General features: G+C 36.9%; 1 protein-coding gene across 2 annotated transcripts in view; it reads left to right on the top strand.

Annotated features, from left to right (window-relative positions):
* The window catches only part of GASK1B (golgi associated kinase 1B), a 48,804-nt gene extending 40,380 nt beyond the window's left edge, over positions 1 to 8,424 (top strand). For both annotated transcript variants that reach the window (XM_049631226.1, XM_049631225.1), the window contains exons 4-5: positions 2,768 to 2,994; positions 5,863 to 8,424. In XM_049631226.1, the coding sequence (XP_049487183.1) occupies positions 2,768 to 2,994; positions 5,863 to 6,070 (435 nt within the window). In that variant the 3' untranslated portion in view covers positions 6,071 to 8,424. The remainder of the gene's footprint in view (positions 1 to 2,767; positions 2,995 to 5,862) is intronic.
* Positions 8,425 to 27,818: the final 19,394 nt, after the last annotated feature.

Here is a 27,818-nt window from a genome sequence, read left to right as displayed (position 1 = left end):
AAGTGCTTATCATTTAACACTAATATATTTGATACTCATGGCTTTGTTGTAGAAATGACAGAAATGTAGCTATAGGTCTTAGTCCTTTCTTCACTGGTGTGAAATCAAAAACGAAGAGAGCTCAGGGTTCAGGACACCATTTGTGAAGAGTTTGATAGATTGGTCCTTATAACTTAAGTTCTAAACCATTTATCCAACATAACAGACCTTGATGTTGTAGTCAAAAGTAAATAGGATTTATTTTTTTCCATGTATTATGTTTTTCCCCGTGTATGCCATTATGACCGCATATAAACATATGATGATGAGGGGACAATGGTATAGAGAGTTTTGGAGAATTAATAGTTAATGTAGCAAAAGAAGGGGAGATTGGATGAGAAGCAGCTTCTAGAAAGCCTATTTTTCATGTCCCCCCTGATTCCCTGATCTTAGCTTAAATAATTGCCAATCAGATACAATCTCTTTATGTCACTTGGTTTCTCTTATATTCAAAGGCAGTCAAGTTACTACACAAAATTAATCAGACTGTGTGAAGAGAAAGGGCTAATAGTTTCTAATCTAATAGTTTCTGATCTATGCTTTTTTCATCTAACCTATAGTGATTTGCTTGGGGCACTCTTGCTCACCTTTGGGGAACCCCTGTCCTCATGTCAGGCAAATACACTTTAACCAGAAGTGGGAACTTACTGTTCTCTGTAGTCGGCCTCTGTGACCTTTTGGAGAAATCATTGCTGAGACTTATAGCCCCATGGATCAGCTGCCTGGAGCCAATCCTGACAGAGGCCTCCCTTTATCTGTAGGTTGCTTGTGGATCAGCAGTATACCCCCCTGAGCTATCCACATGCCTCTTGGCTCACTGACCACCCCTGCCCCATGTGACTGGTTTTGTGCAAATGTCATAGAAAATTGGCTTAGGCTGACCTCTTTTATACTCCTTGTTTCTCAAAATATTGCTATTTGGTACAAAGTCCACTTATGTGCGGAAAACAGAGGAAGGCCATTCGTCCAGTTCTTAAAGTTTGCTGTGGTAGTGAGGCAAAATTAAATGACCACTTCATTTCCCTTTGGGAGTAGTGGTGGTGGGGAGGTACTGACCATGGGCAACTCTTTTCCTTGGTGCCCAGCCCACTGACAGGTGGTAGAAGATGTTCAATAAACATTTGTTGGATGAATGAGTGAATGAGTGGGTACCATTTCAAAGTAGGCTAAATTTTAGCACTACTCTCTCAGCATTCCTTCCTGAGCAATTGGCCTCCTCGAGTGGCTAGCCCCACAGGATCTGCAAAAACACAAGGGAAGAGAAAGGATGGGAATGACTGCCAAAGGAATAAAAGTGACAGCGTTCAGTCCAGCTGTTTTTTGAATCATGAGCATATGTACTTTCTTCGACTAGCCTTAAACTGTTCACCATGATGTGTTAGGGGGTAAATCATGGAATTTTGGAGACAAATATAGTTGTGTGTCAATCTTTGCTACTTACGTGTATTCTACCAAGAGCAGATTATTTAACCTCTCTGAGGCTCAGTTTTTCTTCATTAGCGTGGAGAAATTGCCTTTTGTCTTCGAAGCTTGTTTTGAGGTAAATCATGTCATATAGTGTGTGTGTGTGTGTGTGTGTGTGTGTGTCAACAATTATAACTGTTTTCAGGTTTTTTTTTAATATCTTCTGGGTGCCTGCGTCAGGGCTGGAGGGTGTATACATATTTTAATTAATCTTCTTACTGACTGTAAAAGGTATAGTACAATAGTATCATTCCCATCATACAGGTAATTAAGTTGAGAATCAGTGACGTAAAGGAATCTACACAAGATTGCATAGCTAAGTGTGAGAACAGAGATTTGACTTGAAATTTATCTAATTCCTAAACTGAGGCTTTTTGAGCCTCTACTCAGAAGTAGACTTCACTCCCAGTGCAAAGCCCAGTGTGGGGCTCAAACTCAGGACCTGTGAGATCAAGACCTGAGCCAAGATCAAGAGTCAGATGCTTAACTGATTGAGCCACCCAGGTGCCCCTAAGCTGAGGCTTTAATTTACCCTGATTAATAAATATTATTTCTTTCCTGCCCCAAAGAAATGAAAATAACACAATTTTCCCTTTCTAATTAATCTATTTACCTCTTCTGTAGGGTAGAATCCCTATCCCTGTAATAAACCCCACTGGGCCCAATAGCTTTGTTCATTCTGCTCACTTATTTAGAATCTAACTGTGGGGTCCATGCAGGTAGTGTTTTTTTGTTATCATTATTGAATGTCACATCTTTTCCAAAGATTTGTTCTATGTTATTTCAGGTTAGTTAGTATAATACTAAAGTCCAGAGAAACTAGGGGATGCAGTAAACTTTTAGAGCCACTGAGATAATTCAGGTTTTCTATAACCCAACCCAAGGAAGAGAACAAGATACAGCCTTTAGCTATGTGAAAGTGCAGTGGTTTCCATCTTTTGTCATGAATACAGTCAGAGATTCTTCTGGCCATGTGTCTACATATGATGTCAGTGGGAATTTTTAATACTAAGGGTGGAGATGTCTAACTTGGATGATCTGACTTTGGAACTGTTAGAAGCTGGAAATGCTTTTAACCATGGCTGAGTCAGAAGGATATGAACCCTGGACTTATTCTGACAGTTGCCTTTAATTAAGTGAGCCTGACCTTATTAGATTCTGGCAAGGCAGCTATTTAGAAAACACTAATTCTTTGGAAATCTAGCTTTTCCAAGTTTTGTTTTTGCTCAGCATCTTGGATATTGTTTTCGTTTTCCATTTTCAGATTTATAATCGCTTAGATATAAATTGCTGTGGATTCAGACCTCGAAAGGAAGATGCCTGTGTACAGAATGGACTGAGGCCAAAGTGTGACAACCAAGATTCTGTGGCTCTAGCACACGTTATCCAGCGAAAGCATGACCCAAGGCATTTGGTCTTTATAGACAACAAGGGTTTCTTTGACAGAAGCGAAGATAACTTAAACTTCAAATTGTTAGAAGGCATCAAAGAGTAAGTTTTATGCTATAGTAACATCTGCAGGACATCACATTTCTGTTATATAAGTAGTACGGTTTTGAGAAAACTTAAATCCTATTTAACCTATTTAATCCCGATTTAACCCTTGAATGGCATTGTACATCTGGAATCTGGGAATGGAGGTCCCGTAATGGGAAACAGACCTAAGCCAAAACGAACAAGATCACAGTCATGGCGTCACTATTACCAACCCATGCAACCTAGAAAACTCTTGCTACATTTCACATCTATCGTGTTGGTTGGCCCTCAGTGGAAATCCATGTGGGTAAGGGTGGAAGCATGCAGGGACCTCTGTAATAGGAATTGACAGAGCATGGATGAGCATGTGGCAGAAGCTCCATTATCAGGCCATGGGGCAGGGAAACTAACAGGCATGCAGATATTGACACGGCAGGATGTCCAAAGGCACAATAAACTCAAGAGACTTCTGGATGCAGTAGGAAATTAGAGCTAATCTGCTGACTAGGACACAGTATTAAAGGATAGTGGCCTTTAATTCAGGTAATTCAGGTAGAAAGGTTTTGGAACATTTAGAAATCTTTCCAGTAGACATAGACTATGGGGAAAAGTATCTTAAGCTTATCTCTTTGGAAATAAAGGAAACTAACAGGAACCCTCCTATAGAGTCTGGGCTATTCAACCTTGGCTGCAGCCACTGAGGCTGAATTTCAGGCCCCAGCTCATAGCCACTCTTCTTGGTCTTCCTACCTTAGTCAGAAATCAGAGTGTCTGGGACACTGGGGTATGTTTGAGACTTGAAAATAAGGGGGTGCATTGGTGAAAGACTGAGCCAGCTGTGTGAAGCTAAGTGACTTCTAGAGAGCACATGGATGAGTCTAAAACTGAGGGTAGAACTCCAGTTTTCCAAATCCAAGTCCAATAATTTTCATGCAGTAACTTGTGTGGTTCATGCTGTTATTTTTATTCTTGTTAATAACACTGAGGCCTATTTCTTTAGTTCTTCCTAGCACTCCGAATCAGCTAATGTGTATTTTATGTACTTTCAAGACTAAAGGTAATAATATTCCTATGAGAGTTTCATGAGCCCCAATTTCATGAGTTTTTGCCATGTCTTGCCCTGTTAATACTCGTTTTCACATCTCTTTGTGGATTTTAGGTGAATATATAGCAGATTCTTTCTTTAAAGTGTTAAACTAAGGAAATTTTATATGCAGAAAAATTTACAAAATGCATCACTTACTGAGTTGATGTCATGGAATCTTCTTAAATCTCTAAATTTTCTTTAGGAATTAGGAGTGCTGGAGAATATGGTCCATCCATTCTATACATTCATATTAATGTGAATACTGTTTTATTTATGCTTTCAAAGAAGATTTAACATTAAATGCAATATGAGGAGTAATGAGTTTAAAGTGAAATTTTCTTTGAATAGGTAAATCACACTTTGCAAAGCAAAAATGAGGACTTTGCTAGCCCAGATTTATGCATAGACTATTCCTATTAATCAATATAACGCACAGACAGGTAATTTTTTTGATTTTCCTTTATGAAAAGGATTAGTCACTAACGAGATCCATGATTTTAACAGTTTCATCTCATACACTCTGACACAGCTAAATTAGTTGAAGGGTCATAGAACTTATATATCATGGATTATTAATATTTCATAGAGGAAAATGCTTACTTAATTAATACTGTGGCCACTAAATTATATCGTACATGTCTCTAGGGAGCTAAGAGCATCTTATCAGCATTATTTAATTCCATTCTTACTCAGATTCATTAAGCACGTCCAGCATTGTGGCCTTTGGTCTTTCTGCAGCACTCATGCCCCTTGAATGCCACCCCTAGCTCACTCCATTGAAATTTGGAAAAGGTGTTTCAGAGGCCTGAAACTTTGGGCTATTTGTACATCTCAAACAAGCGTATATTCTTGTTTTCGTTTTTAAGGAGCAACTAAGTTTACTTGAAAATTACTATTAAACCCCATGATTTTATTGTGCGTTCATCAGTATTTCAATGAAAGCTGGATGGGGCCAATGGGAGATTCAAACATTCCTTAAAATTTTGAACCAGAAACTTGACAAAGTTCTTCCAATAATGTATGTGCTAGACCCTCTGTTTTTACTTTCTAAAAGAAGAGCAGGACATATTGCCCCTCTTAACATAGTTCAGCAAGGACCTTTCCGGATTGGCCTCAGGTTTTCCAGGGATGGTTCATTGTGGTATGCTTTGGCTCTAAAACTTGAGTTTTGCTAAATTAATTTGAAAACAATTTAATATTCCAGTTTAGTGACATGCTCCCAGATTCTCAGAATTCCTGAAGTATAATCTGAATCAGAAGCAATTCTTCATTTAATTGGGCATTATGTAATGATTTCTTTCTTTTTTTACTACCTACATTTTGGATTATTTCACATTAAATTCAGGCGTGCATTTGTCAGCATTTTGCTTCTCACATTTTCTTGCATAAAACCCCACATTGACACTTATGAGGATACTATTCTACTTGACACATTGAAGAGGTTTCCATGGGTGAAATGGAGCTTAAGATGGAGGAAAGTATTTTTGCCCAGCTAACAGAACTCTTTAATTCTGTGCCTCTCTTTGCCTACAGATAATAACCTTAAGTAAGACATTAGTATGTCAAGTTCTCAATGGAAAATTCAGCATAGAAAATTCAGTTCCCTTGAAACATATTCTTCTAGTATATTATTATTAAAAGAAGTATGTCAGTTTGACAGTGACAAAAATGTTTTCATTCTCCAGGTACCATTTGATAGTGTGATTTATGCCAGATTAATGAAGGGCAAAGCAATTGGGTAAGGCATAATATTTCTAAGCAATTACTAAGAATGAAATATCATTTTATCTTCTCAGGTTTCCCGAATCTGCAGTTTCTGTTTTGAAGAGCCAGCACTTGCGGCAGAAACTCCTTCAGTCCCTGTTTCTTGATAAAGTTTATTGGGAAAGTCAAGGAGGTAGACAAGGAATTGAAAAGCTTATTGATGTAATAGAACAGAGAGCCAAAATCCTTCTCACCTACATCAACGCACATGGGGCCAAAGTATTACCTATGAATGAATAATGAAAGGATCTTCTGGCTAGAATACTAGATATATTTATGCATTTGGTTTTGTTTTGTTTTGTTTTGAAATCAGGTACACAAACCTCAAGTCCTTTTAGGAATGAGGCAGCGTGGAGGAATACATAAAAGAAATGAATTTGACCAAGTGTATATGATGGATCTGAGCTCTATAAGCAGGCTTAAAACCTTTTAAAAAACATACTGTTCAAAAAATATTTGTTTATATTTTTCTCTAACATCACATCATAGGAGTCTCAACATCTGGTTACAGATGGCCGCAATTATTATTCCAGTTAGCTTTGTCATGCCATTTAATGGAACAGCGTAAACCAGAGGAGCGGACTCCTTTAACAAGGCATATTTTATGCCATATTGACTGGTCTGACTGAGTACTGATAGGAATGGCTCTTGATATTCTTTGGTTGCTGATTGTTAAAACAGGGCAGCCTCAATATGACCCAGAGGCGATTCTACATTGGAAACCTGAGGCTGCCATCTGCAAAAAACATCAGGGTATGCGATAATTCTACATAGAAATGGTGGGTTATTTGCAAAAGCACCAGTATATATTTTATTTTATCTATAAATGATCAGCCATCTCTGATTCTGAGCAGCAAGAATCACATTTTCCATTTTTTAAGTAAATTTATTTTGTTTTCAATATAGAAATCATCCAAATCTGACGGTTTATATATTAGGTAGTTTTTCTTTCTCAGTTTGAGTCCAGTTTATGTCTAGTGGCTTAGAAATTAAATAATTTTAAGGTACAAGTTACCTATTTGAAAATATTATTTTAGAATGCCTTTTTTAATGGATGCTCTTTTGAAAAATTTTGTCATTTTTACAGTGGATACACTATAGTTTTTGTATATTTTATAAATAATAGTGGATTTCTTCAGATTTGTTCTAATTATACTTAGACTGATTTAATTGATCTTGCTCAGATATTGACAATAGAACCAGATATCGAATGTATTTAAATATATTGTTTGGCTTATTCTAATATGAGAAATATGAACAAAATAAATTAAAACCTGACTCTTTTCAATTCTCCTCAATGACTAGAACTAACAGTGAATTTGGATACTATTCAGGCTCAAATAATTCTCCCCAAACTCCCTCTACCTTCATTTTAATTAGGCATAGGGACGTGGACATATAGTTTTCATGTGTTGGGTCTTTGTGTTTTGGCAAGATACCATTGCATTTTCTGTGTCCTAATCAAGGGCAACTTAATATCACCATAAATTAGAACTATTAAAGGCATTAAAATGAAGACTGTTTTTTTAAATATAACTATATATTCCAATTTATACAAACGTGTCGAGGCAAAATGTCAAAACAACATGGTAACTACAAGAGGTAGTTACCTTGGTAAGGCCAAGGAGAGAGGGGTCATTTGATTATCTAATTATAACTTTTCTAGGCTCACATTCATGTACTGTTTTCTAGCATCCTTATTTGCTAGGCTGACCTTTGGAGAAGTGGTCTTCAGACCATTCTTTTCTTCCATTATCCCTCTCTACACCTCTGAGTTCCTCCCTCTGATTCTACGCAATCAGCAAACTCTGACTCTCCTGAGTCTCCTCTTTTACCTGTTGTATTTGGGCTTTTTAAGTCCCCCTTTCCCTCATTAATCAGTATATTACTAAAAAAAATTGGCCTAACAAAAGTTTGGCAACCCAGGTTTTATATTGAGCCATTGACTTGAAATAACTATTTGTGAGGTTGCCTTATACCTTGCCTTATCAAGCTGGCATGTTTGCATTTTCATATGCTTTTTATGGAATATATCATCTTTATCTAAATTTGTGAAATTAATGGTGAGAATTCCCATATCCTCAGAAATGAGCTTTAATTTTGTGTCTCAAGCTACACTGCTTTTGGGCAGCCGGGTTCACTCTTACGTGGATCCAGCTTTCCTTATTTCCCTCCAGTTATTCTGACATGCTTAATATTAAATGAAAGTTCCGGGAACACATGTTTATTTTAGTCACCTTTGCTTTTTAACAATGTATTTTGTGCTATAATCAGTGAATAATTCATGCTGCATTATTTTTGAATAATGGATAGCTGCAGCACCAGGCTTTTAATTTTAAGTAATGCTCTTTTCTCTTACTGAAACAATGAGAGTACCCTGAGCCTTTCAAATGCACTCAGATTATGCTGTGGTTTGGTTCACGTAAGCATATTATGTGGTTTATTTATAACTTGATAAATTTAAAATAAAACAATTTACCTTGGCAGACATGCAAAAGCTGATTGTTGTGTGATTTATTTTCTTTAAGCTGATAATATGCAAATAAATGCATATCTGAAAAATCTATAATAAAAATATTAGAAATTAAAGATGTGTGCTTTTTATTTTGTAAATGGGTTTTCTTTTGATAGATTACTCTTCTTCAGAAGTTAAGTATAGAAGACTGTTTGCTACCGTTGCCCATGGTGAAAGAAACAATTGAACCATTAAGAGTTTTATTGGATTGTGTTTATGTATGCATATATTTGGTATTGTTACTAGTGATATCATGCTTTCTCTTGGTGCATATACAACATTGTTTTAGGTGGTATGCAAATTAGTTAACAGATGTCACAAACTGTGAGAGGTTAGTTTTTGTTTCTCTTTTCTGGGGGTGAGTCTTAGAATTAAAGTTAAGGTTTTCCAAAGAACATTCTTATTTATTAAGTTTATTAGGTACTCAGGGAATTTATTGAAATATAAAATGTCTTAGACTTATGTTCAAAATATTTATGATCTCTGAGCCTGTATAATAGCCTGTTTATTCTGACATGCTTAATATTAAAGGTCCAGGAACACAGGTTTATTTTAGTCACCTTTGCTTTTTAACAATGTATACATTACATTATATCTAATGACTAAAATAACCTGGATATAGATTTATCTACAGTGTCTTATGACATTCTAATGTTTATCTCAGCGCAGAACAAGGTAGGGCACATTTAGAGCACTAGTCTGAAAATAAGATATGGAAATTGCACATGGGTCAAATAAAGATGATAAAGACCCTCCTCTAAAAACTAGTATCATCAAGAATTAAGAACTTTTATTCATGAAAGACAATTTGACTTCTTAGAAAAGTTATCTGACACTTTGAAATAGCCAGAAGAGATTTTTGAGTGTTCTTTCAGTGCAATGCTGGGCTTGCTTTTGTATTGAATTGTCTATTTAACAATGTTGTAGGGCAGAGGTCAACTTGTAGATTTTTATCCCATAGAGATGCAAATAATTTCTGCCTGGTGGAAAAGACAACCCTAACGGTTTTGCAGTTTATTACCCTGTTGGACATTGACCAGTTTTATATCTAGTCCAACAATCTTATCCTAACATTGCCTGTAGATACTTGGCTTTTGAAATACTCTTTGAAATGGTTTTACCATCTTACTGGTTTTCTCATTAATTTAATTGTTTAAATAAAATCTTTGACATATGTTCATTTTATATTTGCATAAGGATTGCAGTTTCATTCTTTTGAAAATTTTGCCTGTATAAATTTTTGACTACAGAGTCCTATTCTGTTTGCTTGATAGTCATGATTTTAAATTTTTGAAAATGTTATTTTAATAATCTTTCAAAACATTGTTATATACTTTAAGAACTGAAGGGTACCATGTGATTAGCGTTTTGAGCTTATTTTACTTTAATCTTTTAATTTTTTAAAGATTATCAGCCGATTATCTAGTTCAAGGTCTGACTCAGAGGGGTTGCTGGCAGACTGTTTTGCAACCTAAAAATGCACATGGTAAGTGAATGAAGTCACAGAAGTCTTTTCTTACAACAACATTGCATATGGTTAACTTAGTTCAACCATTTTTTTTTCCATCTTAGAAAGTTACCTTTTTACCATTGTGATTCCAAAGTGCATTTAGTTTACTGATAAAAAAATGCACAATTATGTGCACATTAAGAAATCTCTATGCATCTCCTTTCTAAAAAAAGTAATCTGTATTTCTTAGCAGTACTTGTCAAGATTTCTAAAGCTTTTGAGACAAAGAGCTAAAAAATAAAACCTCCCTTGTCAGTGGCTTTAATCACATGCTGCAGAATAGCTAGCTGGGCTATATTTCAAAAGGCAAACTGGGCTGCAAAGAGTGGGACCAGTCACTAAATGAGACCGAAACAGCTGTGATTTTGCAAGATGTGCCAACATTTTCTTTAGCTCCAGGACACCAGACATTATTTGGCTCATAAAGTACCCTATTTTATTGGCTCAACTTCTGTTTAGAACAAGAGATCTTGTTCTGTATCCTTGTTTCAGGCCCTCAGGGGTGTTAAAATTGAGGTCAGCATTTATTTTTTTTCCTCATAGTAACTTTGTATAAAACAAAAACTTTGATTTAGATATCCTCTCCAACTTTGTGAAATACGTTATCATTAAGCTTGCAAGATTCGGGCCTTTCTTAAGAGAATGATGGAATAATGTACAGCCTCTCGTAAGTGTCAGTTTTCCACTCTTAATCAGGTAATAAGTGCCAGTTACAATATAGGACGTGAGTTTTGGTGACTATTGTGACAATACTATTTGCTGCTCATATTGTATCATTTCCTTTGTCTTATTTATTGTTGGTTGCAAGTGGAGATAGCATGTTGGGTTTAAAGACGAGTGACATGGCAGTGGCTGGTGTAGCAAATTCCTAATTAAAGACATAAATTGCTAATTAAATCTTCACATTAGCCTGGGCAGTAACGCCCTCCAAGTGGTGACAACCAAAAATATCTCCTGATATGGCAAAATGTCCCCTTAGGAGGCAACGCCATTCCGTGGTTGAGAACCATTTGTCCTTCGTGCTTTAGTACATTCGTTGACAGAAAGTCTTCCACAAATGGTAAACCTTTTAATTTTTTTGTCCTTTTGCATTCAGCTAATGAAGGTTTTCTCTGTCGAATTCCTTGTATTAGACTGTATTGCCACATTGCATGGCATCACTCAGAAACCTAAGAGGTCCTATGGTTTGGAGAAAGAGATCAATAAAAGAAGCCGTATAATAGGAGGAAGGGACATATTGGGCTCTGAAATAAAAATTTTAGGTGAAGAATAAATCTAGGAGAATACAATTAAGTATCGGGGTTTAATTTTTGGAATGGATGGTAGTTGAGGCAGAAGTGCTTGAAAATCTGCTCTACCTTCCTCTGTTCCAGAGGCCCATATCTATAGTCTTGGAGAAGATGCCTGGAATATAAAGAAGCCATACTCTCATCAGGACCCAGACAGCTGTGTGGGAGCCTCCTCTGACAGAGTGTCAAAGGAAATGGAGGGTGTTTCCTTATTAGCAGGATGGGAAGAAGAGTAGCAAAGTGCATTGGAGTGGAATTGTTCCACTGTGATACAGTCAGTAGCCAATGGACGGTGAAGAATCACAGTGGGAAGTAGAAGAATGGAATATCAACAGGGTAGACTAAGTAACTGTAGTAACAAAATGCCATCAAATCTCAGTGGCTTAAAGCAGTAAGTGTGGATTTCTCACAGCCTATGTCCACCACAACTTGGCAGGAAACTTTGCTTTGCATAAACACCTATAGACCTAACCTGATGAGGCAGCCTGGATATTTCCACTTCTGTACCAGAGTGAAAGAAAGTTCTGAAGGGCTTTACACATTGTCACAGCTAACTGGACAAAAACAGTCTGGAGAGCAGGGAAATTTGAACTGTCTGATAAGTAACGTTGGTAACTACAGAGGATGGTGAAAACTTCCAGTGGTGGTTCTGATTATATTGGAGGCAAACATATCCTAAATCTATTATTGTCTATCAAATAACCCTCTTCTTTGGGGACACTCCTGTTTCCTGCCCCCTCCAACTTCACCTCTGCTTGGGCTTTTAGGCCATAGTTGATAAGTTCAATGATGTACATGTGACTTAATGCTGGGCCAGTCACACTCCCTCTATTCAACTGTTTTCTGTCACGATTGGTTCAAAATTGAACACCTGACCTAAGTAGGTCAATCAGAAAACTTGCCTCAGAATTTTAGAATGGCAAAAGATAAAAAGAAACCAAGACCCAGGACTAAAGCAATTATGGGTCATGTTCTGGAGATCTTAGACTTTCCTCTATGTGAGTGGAGAAAATTAATTGTAGAGGAAAAGGACAGATCAAGTGAAACCCTCAGAGGGGCTGGTAGATGAGATGGGGAGGTCCGGTGCCTTTTTAATCCTTTGTGTTAGTTGCTCTGGAGGTCCCTTCCAATTTTTGGTTTCCTTGAAGTTCTTTCTTAATTCACCTTTTTGCTTCAACTTAATCTAGGTGGATAGCTTTTGTGATCATTGCAATGCATGGCAAATCTGTAATTAGTTTCTAAAGTAATTAGGTCTTTTTCTAACTTATCAATTTCAGAAATTTATCATGAGTTCTTCCTATGACAGATAAAGATGTTCATGCTCTTAATTTTGCTCCCCCCCCCCCCCCCCCCCACCAACTTCTTTCCTTCGCAAAAAAACTTCTAAAATATTTATCATGCTTACATGTTAATCTTCTTAATATTTACTTTCTGGTTTTCACTTCGTCACAGCTGAATTAATTCTATTTTTGAATGGATTTCCTGCCCACCATCAATTACAGCTTCTTCATTCTTGAGGTTTTTGTTTGTTTTCTTCATTCATCTCTTTGCTGACTGGCTTTGTCATCAAATGATTTTTACAGACTTACCCCTGAGTTCCATATTCAGTGAGCCTTGCTTATTTGTGTATAGCATTCTGTTTTGTTTATGTAGGTAAACAACAGCCTGGCGATTTAAAATTTGGATTCCACACTTATTTTTTTATTTTTTTCAAAACAAAATACCCTTGGAAGTCTATAGACATTATAACACTATCGCTTGGCATTAAACATTGCAGATAAGATTTCAGAGGCCAGACTGTGTGTGTGTGTGTGTGTGTGTGTGTGTGTGTGTGTTTTCCTCTAACTAGCAGGTGATTTGCTTTTCTGGTTTTGATGTATGTTGAATTCTTTTTTTTTTTAAAAACTTTAATTTTAATAAATTCTCAGAATGTGTCTTAAAGTTAGTCGTTCTTCATCACATTTTTCTGGAACATAACACAGAATCAACATATTTATATATTCTTTTACTTTAGGAAGATTTTTGCAATATATATTTGAATATTTTTTGGTTCTATTCTATTTGTTCTGTGTTCAGGTAAAGAGATTTATTATGTGTGTATGGACTCTGCCTCTGAATCAACTGTATTTTCCTTTTTTGCTTACCTCTGTATTTTTTTGAACAAAATGTACTATTTTCTCAAGTGTTTCCTTTCTATCTCTGACTTTATTTCAGCCCCATCTGTTCTACTTCTTCCTGCTTCCCATTAGTCTTAATTTCTCCTAATGATTTTATTATCTTCAAATTTCTTTTTGGAGAGCTCAGCTTTGATCTTTTGCTGCTTTATTAACTCTTTATTGACTTTTCATTTTTCATGTTTTTTATTTGAACTCGTTTTTCAAAGAACTTTAAAAATATTCTTTGAGGCTGTAGGGAATAGATTTTGAAACTATTAAAATTAAAATTAAATTAAACTAAAAAGTTCATTCCCTCAGTCATCCTAACAACATGTCAGATGTTCAGGAACCATGTGTGCTTTGTGGATACCATATTATCAGCACAGATGTAGAACGTTTCCAACTTTGTAGAAAAGTGTGTTGGCTGGTGTTGCTGTAGAACACAGGTCTCTGTATATTTTCTTGTGTGGTGGGGTTTGTATTTTCTGTCTTCAGCAGGAGTTGCTTGGTCCCCCCATTCTTCTCCCTTACCTTATCTGCCAGGCAGCATATCTAGGTTAGGGTTTTGGTCTCTGTCTTAGTTATCTTGGGTTGCCTTAACAAAACACCACAGACTAGGTGGCTTTAATAACAGGAATATATTTTTCACAATACTGGACGGTGGAAGTTCAAGATCCAGATGCCAGCAGGGCCAGTGTCTGGAAAGGGCTCTCTGCTTACGTTGTAGATGGCCACCTTTTTATAGTGTCTTCACATGGCCTTTCCTTGGTGTATGGTGGTAGAGAGAATGCAAATTCTTGGGTGTCTCTGCTTGTATGAGTACTAAACCCACAATGAGTGTTCCACCTTCATGACCTCATCTGAACCTTCAAAAGTCCCCATTTCCAAATACCATCACACCGAGGGCTTCAATGTATGAATTTCAGGGTGACACATTTCAGTCCATAGGACTAGCCCTTCCAAATTCATGTCCTTCTCATACACAAAATACATTAATTCTATACCAAAGAGCCCAAAGTGTCTTAACTTTTTCCAGCATCAACTCTAAAATCTAAAGTCGAAAGTCTCATCTCAATATCATCTAAATCACATAGAGGGGAGACTTGAGCTATGATTTGTCCTAAAGCAAAATTCTTCTCCAGTTGTGAACATGTGAAACCAGACAAGTTATGTGCTTCCATAATACAGAGGTGGGACAGGCATGGGAGAAACATTCCCATTACAGAAGAGACAAATAGAAAAGAAGAAAGGGGTGACATGTCCCAAGTAAGTCCAAAGGTAGAAAGGCAAATTTAGGGACACCTGGATGGCTCAATTGGTTAAGCATCTGTCTCTTGATTTCAGCTCAGGTCATGACCTCGCTGTTCATGAAATCAAGCCTTGCATTGGGCTCTGAGCTGATAGCACAGAGCCTGCTTGGGGTTCTCTCTCTCCCTCTCTCTCTCTCTGCCCCTCTCCCTGCTTGTTCTCTGTCTCTCTTTCAAAATAAATAAATAAACATGAAAAAAATTAAAAAGCAAAGGCAAATTTCACTGGCCTTTAAGCATCAAGAACAATCCTCTTTGGCTTGATGTCCCACCTCCCAGGGCCATAGGGGTGGCAACATCACTCTCACAGGTCCATGGCTTGGTCTTGCTCCTTTAGTTTGCCATCACCCCAGGGCTCTCTGCAAGGGACCTGCCCTCCTGACTCTCTGGGAGGGCAGCCTTCCCCTGAGGCAGCTGAAACCAGCAGAAACCAGCTCTGCCCCCTGGGCCTGTGGTGAAAATAGCAGTGATCTCTGAATCACCTTCAGCACCATTCTTCCCTTTTCTTTCTGAGAATAGGACACATTTACAGCCCAACAGCTTTATAGTCTCATCTTGTTGGTCATGCAGTAATGGAGGTTGAGAAGTCTCATGATCTGCAGTCAGCCAGCCTGATAGCCTTCTCTCATCTGTCCTGCTTTCTCTTGTCCCTTTTAGTCTAAATTGGCAATGTCATTGCTGGTATAATCCCATTTTCTTTTAATTAGGTCTTTGAGAACCCTATTGCTTATTTTCAAAGAAATCTACACAGTGCTTTCTGGTTTGGTGGTAGTTGTTTTACAGCTTTCTACAAGATATATCATTCTTTCCCATATTTTAGTTTTCTGTATTAATTTCAGTGGTCCTAAGAATAACGTTATCCCATTTTTCTCCTGACATGTTTTACTGAGAGGCCATTATAAGTTCTTAGGCAAGGAAGCCATGTCATAAAAGTGTTTCTTAGAGTTGATTGGCATGTGTGTTGGGAGGACAAGGTTGGGAAGACATGGAGAAATAATTTAGGAAGTTTTAGAAATTACTTAGGCATAAGATAATCAAGGGATGAGGTAGGGTGGGTCTAATTTTGAAGTATTTTTCACACATAATTGTGGACCATTGCATATTTTAAGATTCAAAGTGAATTAACTAACAATTCTGAGAAAAAATGTCATTGCTGTTGGAGACAACTTGAAAAGATATTCTGGAAACACTACATGAAACAGGCTGCTTAGGGCTTTAGATGTATTTTCTTCAAATATAGTCACCACCCCAGTATTATCTAAAGAGGCCTATCTAAACTAGAAAAGGTCACTTGAGTTTGTATTATTCAGAAACATTCAGAAGGATGGATGAATCAACACACACACACACGCACACACACACACACACACACGAACATGTGGCCAAATACATGAACCGATACATCTAGATAAAGAGCTAGATTGTTTCTTTTTCTTTTTTCATAATGAACAAGCTGATTTCTCTTCTCAGTTGATTATAAATCAAACTACTTACTATTATCAGGATTGAGGCTCGGAACTCAGGTTGGGGTGCCCCAAACTATGAGATCAAATTTATATCTCAGGATGTTCTGGCCTAATTAGCTCTCAGTTGGTGATGATTACAGAGTTTATTTGCTAATTTGACTTCTCTAGGGCTTTATTTATTCATTCATGTAACAAATATTTGTTGAGTGCCAGGTAGGTGCCAAACACTGCTTTAGGTCTTAAGATACAGGAGAGAAAAATAAGTGAGCACTGGCATCTTTAGCAGCCCTCTTTCTTCAAATCTTTGAAAATTAAACTGCATGGTTGATATTTGTGTATACGTGGTATAACAGAAATCAAAGGCATCAGCCAAAGTTTTGCATACATAAGAACTAATTTTACAGGGTTCCCTTAACCTTTCCTTTCTGCTTTTGACTGTTCCTGTTAAAAACAGAAGCATGATTGCTCAGATATATTTGTGTACATAATCAGAATCTTTCGAGTAATATCTCCAATATCATTCACAATACCTCCAGCCAATGTATTTTATCATCAGGAATTGTGTGTATTGCACAGTTTGCATTCTGCTCTTCTTCCATTTTGTCTTGGTAGGAAAAACTACCTGTATCAATCATGACAAAGACTACAGAAAGAGAGTTTGGATTTTTGCCAATCTTGGTAGTCTACTTTCAAATCAAGGAAATGTTCTACGATCAATATTTAAATAGCGTATTTGGCCAAATGTTCTCCTCTGAGAGAAATGGATGACATTTTTGAAGAGTAAGAGTAATGGGAACCAGACAGCATAGTTCAAGAAGCTGTCCTCCTTAAGCCTGCTTTCCTTTGTTGCAACATAATCCTTTTCAAGAGCCTTCAGCATTTCAGATCATTGCTCTATTGTGAGCAGTATTCTTTTCTGTCTTTACATTTTGTTTTTAAGTTCATGGCAGAATTGCCACTTCTATCTTATCTTTTCTAGAAGCCTCTTCAATGTAATTTCTGGCCATTGGAAGAATTTTCTGCAATATACAGCTATATCGTTTTTGCAAAATCTCCAGTAACTTTTTCTCTTTTTCAATAATGCGGATTTCCCCCACTCTTTCTCTAGGACACAGAGATGCAGAATTTGGAATTCTCTCTGTTCTCATGGTTTCCTCACTCCTATCTACTTTTCCCCTCTATGTTTTTGTTCTCAAAAAATTCATAGCTTTGTTTCTGCTGCTTAGACAAATGGCAGCTAAATTAGCTTTGTTCTCACTGAATACTTTACAAAACTCTTGCTTTTCTTATCTTTTAACACTTTAAAATTTCTTATATAAGTATAGATGCCATTTAAATCAACTGAAAGAGCATGAGATAAAGCAAGAGGCAAATATTGGATTGTACAGACGCAGTTGGAGATCTGGTTGTTATTTAGGCTTATGTGGTACAAATTTTTCATTTATATTTTGAAAATGATTACATGTGAGTTCCAGAGAGTTGTGGCATGAAAGAAATAGGGTATTTCTTCTAATTTAATAACAACAGCCACCCATAACAGGTTCCTACTATGAAATTGGCATGGTTTGATGCACTTAAAAATATTATCCATCCAATTTAGTCCTCATGACTCTATCTGACAAATGAGGAAATAGAAGAATGGAGTTAATAATTTGTCCAGGAACAAAGAGGACCAAACTGAAATTCATGTCCGAATCTACGTGACTTTACCACGTATGCTTGTTATGATTAGGCCACACTGCCTTCCCAATTCCATCCAGTGCTCTCTCCCCTCTGTCACAGTGACTGACCTCCCTAATAGACTTTGTCTTTCTTATACATATTGAGATGAACTGCAGAAACTATGGCCAGGTGTTTAAGTGGAAAAATGGACTAATAGACATCTGATAGAGATAAGCAGAAGCCACTCAAGTTTGCAATATTTCAGACATGTCTGGTCCTACTTATGTATGTGAGATAGTGATCCTTCATGTTTCCCACTATCAGTAACTAATATTTAGAAGTGTTATGTTGGGCCATGTGTTGAGGCTTTATGATTCATAGGAGACAAAGAGAATTTCAACTCTCAATTGCCATCTCAATTCATTTGTCATGATGTTGAGTTACACGGAAGTAGGACACATGTAAAATAAATACCTCTTTCTGTTCCAAGCCTTGATGAACATTTTTCTTGATGCATTTGGATTCCTCTGGTAAGAAAATCACAATGTAAAGCCATTCTTTACATTCGATGTTGGGTTTGAACAAAGAGCTGTGAGACTGCTGTGGTGTGAAAGCCAGTAAAGTTCACAGAACAAAGGAGGGCAAAGCCCCCTTAAAATCACAGCATTCCACTTCATTTTACTTTGTGTTGTTATGTTGAAAATTGAATTTGCTAGTTTGCAAGTAGATATAATAGCCATTAGAGCTTTGGTCAACTGATTAGTTAGTGTGTTTAAAGCAAGAGATTGAAAAAAAAAAAAAAAGAACACATTTAAACTCCTATAAAATCAGCTCTGTGCTGGGAAAGAATTCTTACTTTCACTTAGAGTCATGTAAAAAAGCTTATTTCCATGACCAAACAGTGATACTTGATAAACTCTTATACCACTACTGCAATTGAAACATTGTTTTGCATTCTTGTTTCCAGTTGTATGAGTGACAGCACTCTTAAAAATGGTATAAGTCCTCAACATATATGGTCAACAATTAAATATCTATTTGGTTGGCTTAAATAAAGCTTTGGAACTTTATATTGAGGATTGTGGAAGATTGAGAGGTAAAATATACACATGCACGGTTTTTCAAGAGGCATGCACGGTTTTTCAAGAACATTGGGACTCTCCATGCAGCTGTCTCATCGTGAGCGTGAAGCAGCTTCAAAGTTTATAGTCAATAGGGTATCTGAGATTGTGACACACAAAACAATATGAAATTCATGGCTTCAGTCCAGTTTCTTGGAGGGGGGGGCGGTTATGAGGTGCTTTTTAAGAAAACCTTATTCTTTCTTTTTTAAAAAACATTTTTATTACATTTATTTTTGAGAGACAGAGTGAGACAAAGTGAGAGTGGGGGAGGAACAGAGAGAGAGGGAGACACAGAACCGGAAGCAGGCTCCAGGCTCTGAGCTGTCAGCATAGAGCCCGACACGGGGCTCAAACCCACAAACCGTGAGATCATGACCTGGGCTGAAGTCGGACACCTAACCAACTGAGCCACCCAGGCACCCCTAGAATACCATATTCTTTCTTATAAAGCCAAAAGAGTCTCTCAAATCTATTTCACTGCCATAATGTGGAAATGAGAGAGAGAAGCCATTCCCAAAGAACTAGTTAATAAACCCATTATAAAATGCTATTGTTGGAAAACAAAGCTCTATATTTTATCTATCAAGACATTCATTTATATGGTAATTGACTTATTTTTATTAATGTATTTCTCTATGTCATTCTAAAAAGGATTTGGAGCACCTAGTTTCCAGGTAGGAGTAGCAAAATTCCTAAAGCTATAAAAATACAAATGACAATGAAAACCTGAATTTTGGAAAATAGAAAAGAAAGAGACTAGGAAATAAAGGGATTATTTTGAAGATGTTGGCATTGGATATAGTACTTTATGAAACAGGAAAAAAGTGAGCAAGGCACTTAGGGACCAGGACAATCAAAGTGTAAAAGATTTACGAAGATATGGGAAAGAAATGCCTCTGATGTCAAAGCCATGTAAAAGTTTTATTAATTCCAGGATTGGTTTTGAAGATTAGAACCAAATTATAATATATAAGACATATTTACATTATAGAATACATATGAATATGAATTTAAGGCACTATATTAGAAATATTATTATATATTATGCATACTATATTATATATGTGCATGCATATATTTAATACACATATATACCCGTAAGATATATACATCTTATATACATAGATGCACATATGTATATATGTATGCGTATAATATATACAGACATTTATAATATATATATGTATATTGTATGCATATATGTATCTATATTATATAATGCATTAACGATTTAGCGGCTGTACATACCCTGTCCATACGTAGTCTGTATTCAGGTATACACCTAAAACTTGAAGTCCTTATACATTCAAGTCTCACAGAACCTCTACAGCTGGTGTTAGCCAAGTAATGATTCCTGTTAAATTTCTGGTATACATTAATTCCTTCAACAAACATTTTCTGAATGCCTGCCATACTTATTCCAGGCCCAATAAAAAAGAGTGAACTCAACAGACATGGTTCTTGATTATATGAGACTTACATTTAGGGGAAAATATGAACAGTAACATTGAAAGTTGAATAAATGTTGTGAGAAATAATAGAGAAGATGTGTTACAGTTTGGGGCACAAGTTAAGGCCTTCTGGAGGAGAGGTATTTAAACAGATCTATAGATTGAGCAGCATTTACCCTGAGAATTGGAGGAAAAGCATTCCAGGTAGAAGGAACAGTGCGCAGAATTGTGGAGGTGAAAAAAGCGTCATCCTCCAGGAAAAAAGAGAAAGCTAAGTTCTCTAAAGTGTGATGAATCAGGGACTAGTACAAAGGTGGTTAATGAGATCAGCAGGGCCCAGATCATGAACCCCTGACTTGAGGGCCCTGCTAAAGATTTTGAATTTTGCTAGGAGTGCAATGAGATTACCCTGTGTGGAAAAGAACTAGAGATGGGCAAGTTTGGAAGGGATACAGATTAGAAGACCATTTAGCAGCTCTAGTGAGAGATTGTAGACTATGATGAGGCGAGTGGAGATGAAAATCTGGTGATGTCAGGTACATCTTAGAGGGCATAGTCAACAAGATTGGCAACAAAGGTTTCAAGAATGGCCGCCGGATTTCTAACTTAAATAATTGGGTTCATTATGGTGCCCTTAACTGAAATGGAAAAGATCAGTGAGAAACAAATTTGTGGATAAAAAGAAAAAGAATACTTGGTTGGATACATGTCAATGTACATGCGAGTGGAGGTGTCAAGAACAAATGGGACGGATGGGCTCAGCAGGGGTCTCTCTACATTGGCACCACTGATATTTGGGCTGAGATAAGGTCCTGGGAATTACAGAACATTCAGCAGCATCTCTGGCCTCTACCCACTAGATGCCAATAGCACTGACCTCTTGTTATGGCAGTCAAAATATCTCAAGACATTGCCAAATGTCCTTTGGGGGTCAAAGCACCACTAATTCAGAATGACAAATTTAGCAATATACTTTGGGAATTAATGGAATATAGAGGGAATTTAAAATCCATTCAGGTAGAAGAAATCACCCAGGGAGTTTAAGTTCCACCTTTTGGTATAGCAAATAGACGCAGAAACTCTCCCACCATGTTTGAAATGCTTGATAAAATAGAACAATATCACAGATTTAACACTGAGAACATAGAAAGAAAGAAAATATCCAAGCAATAGTATAATAATAAATAATAAAGAAGAATGAAACTTAAGTAAATAAACATAGAACTGATGCTGTGGTGGCCCTGATACTGGAGTTAGAGGGGTTCCATACTCCTTGTGAAATAGCACAGTACTGGAGTTTTAGTTCTTCTATATGGACTGTGCAAGGCAAAGGTTCAGAACTCTTTGTGAAAAATACTCTTTCACAAAGTCTGAACCATGGAAGGCTGAAACTTCAGTGAAAGGTGGACATAAATATCTGCCCCATGGCCCAGGATTTGATGAGGAAACTGATACTTGTCTAGTGTCTGGGAAAAAGGCTACTCCAAGCAATCAGAAGCCTAAAGTTATGTCCCATTTTGGTTGGAGTCTAACTTTGGAGTATCTGAGAAGGCCAGAATCATCCAGCTGAGAAATTAACCTAAAAGGTGGTCTTTATGATACCTTTTGTGTAAATAGAAGTGAGGCAAAACTTCCTCAGAGGATCATTCCCACAACTGGTCAACAACAAGACTCCAGCAAAAACCAAGCCCCTTTCCAGGAGTACTGAATTAAAAATTAAAATATAAAGAACCCATTTATCATGAAACAAAATTTATAGGCACAGTACACGGGAGAATTATTGCTCTAATCACTTGAAACAATAAATAACCTAAAGCTGACTATAAATCAGTAATGTGGAAAATAATTAAAAATATTAAAACAAATACAGAAGAAGAATGAGACACCAGGACAGAAAAAAGAGGAGGAGATGGAATTCTCGAAAAGACAATTATAACAAGTGAAATTACAAATGCAATGGAAATTAGATAGTAGCTTCTTGCTCTGCAGAAACCTAAGCTATGGAAGATAGAGCTGAGGAAATAGCCCAGATTATAGATACTAGGTGATGACAATCAAAGAGCTTAAAGATGACTTCTTTATGGCAGATAGCATGAAGTGGACCAGCACATATCTGTTAGGAGTCCTGAAAGGCTAGGATAGGAAAAAGAGAAAAATGGCAAGAACTGAAAAAACAATGCTTATAAATTCAGCTTAAGTACTGGGTCGGAAACTGCAGATTGGTGAAATGAAATACAAAGTATTTAAAAAGAGTGGTCATCGAAGTAAAGGGGACAGAGACAGAAGAGAAGAGGATTTACCAACAATTCCTGAGGAACCTTAAAAATTAGAGAAGGCAAATCAAGTTTAAGAGAATGTGTTGGAGATTAATCTGAGTAAGTTTTCTCCTGTGTGGTTTTGCTACTCACTATATACAAGCAAAAAGAGGGGAAAAAAAATCAATCTACCTATATATTTCTTTTTCCTCCTGAGCACATGGACAACATATATACCTCAAGGACTAAAACTATTGTTTCTTTATATATTAGTTTGATCTTGGGACCTTCTGCTTGTTTCAACACACACCTATCAAAGGTCCTCAACCACAGCCCCAAACTTTCACTTGGTGTTAACTTCAGTCTTTTTTTTTTTAAATGCTTATTTATGTATTTTTAAGAGCCAGAGCAAGAGCAAGAGCGAGGGAGAGAGAGAGAGAGAGAGAGAGAGAGAGAGAATCCGAAGCAGGCCCTGCACTGTCAGCATAGAGCCCCATATGGGTCTCAATGTCATGAACTGTGAGATCATGACCTGAACCAAAATTAAGAGTCAGATGCTTAACTGACCGAGCCACCCAGGTGTCCCAGAACTGTAAACAGTCTTAAATTTTAATTTCCCTTTTCTTTTATTAAAGTGGTAAGGAATCAACTCTGTTGTGTGAAAAAAATAATTTTCTGGTTTTATTGAATTATGATAATCAAATATAGCCTTTATATTTATTTATTTTTTATTTGAGATGTTCTTTGTATCTTAATACATTTGGTAAATATTGCATGACTCATTGCAACGGATATATTCTCCGAATCATAGAAGATTTTGTAGATTCTGTTAATGTCATCTTTAAAATTAAAAAAAATACCCAATGACTTTAAAAATTTTTGTTTTGATTCCCACTATAGGCTGACAGCATTTAGTTAGAATTTTCCTCTTTAATATTACTGTTGAATTTTTCTTTAATCTCACATAGACTTTATTTTATGTATTTTTCTATGCCCTTGTATTTGTAACATAAATATGTTATTTTTATATCCAATATATTCTTATTTTTTGTTTCTGTATTATCTGACTTTAGATGTATCTCTGTAAGTAACATCACACTAAATTTATACTTCAATTTGATAGACTGCTTTTAAACAAGTCAATTTTAGTCATATTATGTTATTGTCAAGATCATTACCCTTGGTATAACTTTAATTTTGCAATTTTTGGGTTTCTTTAGGTTACTTATTTCTGTTTTGTCATGTGCCAAGCACACTTGCTCTATTTACACATATTAATAATTAGTATTTGTAGTTGCCAGATGTTTTTATGTAATATGAATAATGGCTTAAGTTTATCTAGCACTTTCTATGTGACAAATACTTTGTGAGGATTTTCTCTTTTAGGTTTCCTAACAACCTGTGAGGAAGGTGTTATTGTTATCTCTGACTTGCAGGTGAGAAGCCTAAGAGAAATTGGCAGGTCACCCAAGATCAGAACACATAAGGAACAGAGTTGAATTTAAACCCAGAGTGCTGGACTCCAGAGCTAGTGCTCTTAACTGCGGGTTTCCTCCCCACATATTAACTAACTTTCACGTTATCGTGTTTTACAGATGAAGGGCACAGTACCCAGAGTGCTTCAGTATGGTGCGCACAGGAGCGTGAGCAGTAAACCAGAGATTCCAAAAGCTGAGGTCTGACTGGGAAGATTACGGAACAATGTTCCCTTGGGAAATGTTTGGGAACTTGGATGTTTTAATTGTGTAGTAATTTTGTAAGAGACATCAAGTGCAGCAGATAAGAGTCCAGTACCGGGGCTAGACAAAGCCTGACATTGAATTCCAGCTGGGCCACTTTCTTGCTCTGTGTCCTTGGACAAATTGCCAAGCTCCACTGAAGCCCAGGTTCTCCATCTGTAAAGTGAGAATAGTAGTACCCGACTGAGGTGCTGTGAGCATTGAACGAGATATTGCATTTGATACGCCCACTAATACAGTGCCTGCTGTAGAGTAAGTGCCATAAATTGCTCTAGAATAAATTTTATGGCTTAAAATTTTGAACCATTCAAGTAATAGGAAGAATGGATGCTATTTTGCAAAAGAAGGAGAAACTTTGGAAGCAAAAGGAAAATATTTTTCTATTTAAATGCCTGAAGAGATTTCATGTGGAAGAGGAAAAATAATTAATCAGGGATTTCCTGAAAAACAAAAACAGAACCTGTGGTTGGAAGTTATAGGGAGCCCGATTTCATTCCAATTTAAGACATTTTTCCACAATCAAAGCTATTCATAAATTTCTGCTTCTGAGGATGTTTGAGTAGAGACTGGTGACTGCTTTGTTGGGTGGGGTGGGTCTGACTCTAGATTTTTAGAACAGCAGTTTGCAAACTGCCGATGCAGGGCTTGTCAGCGCTCACTGGGAAGGAGAAAAGGAGACAGTTGGGGAGGATGAAAGAAGAAATACATATAAAGAGATCAGGACCATTATAGGGGACTATCTCTTAATCTTTCATGAGAAAACAGTGTGTTATTGTTGCAAATTAATCATTTATTAATTGAGTATTTTTTGAGAGTCTAATTTATAAATAACAATTTACAAATCCCTGCCCTCCTAGAGCTTACATTCTGGAGGAAGAAGGCAGATGATAAAAGAATTAATGGTGCAGAATGTTGAAAGATTGTAAATGGGATGGAAAAAAAAATAGAACAAGTTAAAGGAGATCAGGAGAGCCAAGGTGAGGGTTGTAATTTTAAACTGGGTGATTAGAAGACCTTCATAAGAGGTGACATTGTGAAAGCAGGGAGGGACTGAGGCACACATATATTTGCAGGAAAAGCATTTCAAACTGAGGGAACATTCATTCAAAGGTACTGAGGTAACAACTGCCTCATGTGTTCTGGAAAGAACAAGAGGGCTAGCATGACTGGAGCAAAGGGAGCCATGGGAAGACTTGCAAGGGATAGTATCAGAGAAGTAACAAAGGGTTGAGCCATGTAAGGACTTGTATGCCATTGTAAGTACTTTGGCTTTTATTCAGATTGAAGGATTTAAGGGGTGACACCATCTAACTTTCCTTTTGATAGGCTCAGTTGATGTGTGAAGAATGTACTACATGGGTGAGAGTAGAAGCAGAGAGGCCAGTTAGGAGGTTGTTGTGATCCAGGTGGGTCATGATGATGGTTTGGTCCATGGTGAAAGCAGTGGCAGTGGAGGGAGGTGGTCAGATGCTGAATGCATTTTGATGGTGGAGCTAGCAGCCTGCATGTGGGTATGAGACATATAGAAGAATCAGTGACGACCAAGATGAGGAAGACTGTAGGTTGGATGGGTATTGGGTTGGAGAGAGGTTCACGTTTGTAAATTTTAAGATTGTGGTGTTTATCAGGCATGGAGAAGCCTGAAAAGGAGTGACCAGCAAGATAGATGGAAAACCAAGCTATTTTAGTGTCCTGGAACCAAGAAAAATAAAAACAAAACATAGCAAAGAGAAAGGAATGAGAAACTGAGTCTGAAGACTGAGAATTGACAGTTCATTAGTGTCCTTAAAAACAGTTTCATTGGAATAGTGGTGGTGAAAGTCCAAGTGGAGTGGTTTTAAAAAATGTAGGGAGTAAAAAAATAAAAATAAAAAAAAATTAAAAATGTAGGGAGAGAAATTGGAGATGGTGAGTGTATAACTGAAATATAGTTTAAGGTAGTAAGAAATTAATTTGAAATTCACAGTCCCTGGAAAATCTAGTTTTCTTATGTTATTCTTTGGAATTTTCAATACTCTATGATGTTTTTACTCTTCTCTATAAACCCAACCCTAGAGAAAGATCTCTATACGACAAGAAAGAATAACCCCCAAAGACTTATTTGCACACAACGTGACCAAACCAATAGGATATTAAGTCAAGCGTGCCTTAAACTCGTCTCTCTTAGCATACTCTATGGAATGATCTATTAGATAAGTTACACATTTTCAGATACTTATCATTATGGTATAGGCTTTTAATATTATGAGCAGTTACAATTAACAACTCAAATATAAACAAATAATTTTCCTATCCTGATGTTTGATTCTAAAGTTATTTTTTTGTCACAAAGCTTAACATGCTGATCATCCAGTCTGTTCTCTGGAAGAATATCCTTATTTGGGAGAGAGAAGAGTAAAAATTGAAAAGCAACCTTTTTTATTTTTGGTCTTAAAAACAGAAGCTCCTGGGACTTTAATGAGAAAGCTACGCCAGTGTCGGTGGGGATATTTTCATGAATGTCCCAGCAGAGAGTCAGGCTGCTCCTTCTCACTAACTAGTGTCTGTAAATAACACACATTTGACAGGTTCTGACTCTCAGAACATAAAGACCAAATTGTACAGTAAATTTTAGGTTATTGTGCTTTATATCAGAGATTCTTGTTCTATGTTTAGTGGATGATCAAGCATCCCTGAAGCACCACTTTGGTTTATGTTTTATGTACCTTTTTCTTCCTGAAATACCTTCTTTGACTTTACTTGTTCTGCCTTTCCTGATGACTTTCAATCGATCCAATGCCATCTATTTGTTGATGACCTTCCAGGCCTGCATCTTCTCTGTAGGATTGACAAAAAGCCAACAAAAGACAAAAAGCAAAACAACCCCCCCCCCCAAAATAGATCTGGAGCAAATGGGTGGAGAGGGGAGTTAAAAGAAAATAAGTCTTGGGCATGGAACCTATTGGAATAAACTATGTACACTCGATGACTTTCCATATCATAAGAGGTAAGAAAATATCAGTGAAATATGGTGCTGATATCTGATTACAGTAACAGGCATTTGTTTATGTTGCTGTGCTGGATAAACAGGGAAGAGATTAAATACATGAATACAGTGAAGTCACCACCTTTAAAAAATTTAGGAGTACCTTGTGGTATCTCTGAGAAAAAGAAACAGACATAAAATATCAAGTGGCTCCCGAGTAAAAGTAATCAGAGGGTAGATATTACCTGAGTTAAATAATCGTATGAACCAAATATTAGTTAAATTTGGGTCAATATTTTTCTTTATGAAATGCTTCCTTATTAAAGATTTTATTTTCTTTAGTATTTTAGGAATATTTCCCATCATTTCTCAGCCATATAATGGAGGGGAAAAAAGCTTCTCTGAATGGGTATTGCTTCAATAACCACCTCCCACTTCTGCCCCTGGGCCCAGGTGCTTCTAGCACTCTCCAGCCCCCATTTCCCTGGAGGAGAGGTAAAGGAACAAGGACAGCTGTAAAAACTGGAACGTTTCGCTTAGGGACCAATG

Source organism: Panthera uncia, chromosome B1 (genome assembly GCF_023721935.1).
Source record: "Panthera uncia isolate 11264 chromosome B1, Puncia_PCG_1.0, whole genome shotgun sequence".
Lineage (NCBI taxonomy): Eukaryota > Metazoa > Chordata > Mammalia > Carnivora > Felidae > Panthera > Panthera uncia.
This window is presented reverse-complemented; position numbering and strand designations above follow the sequence as displayed.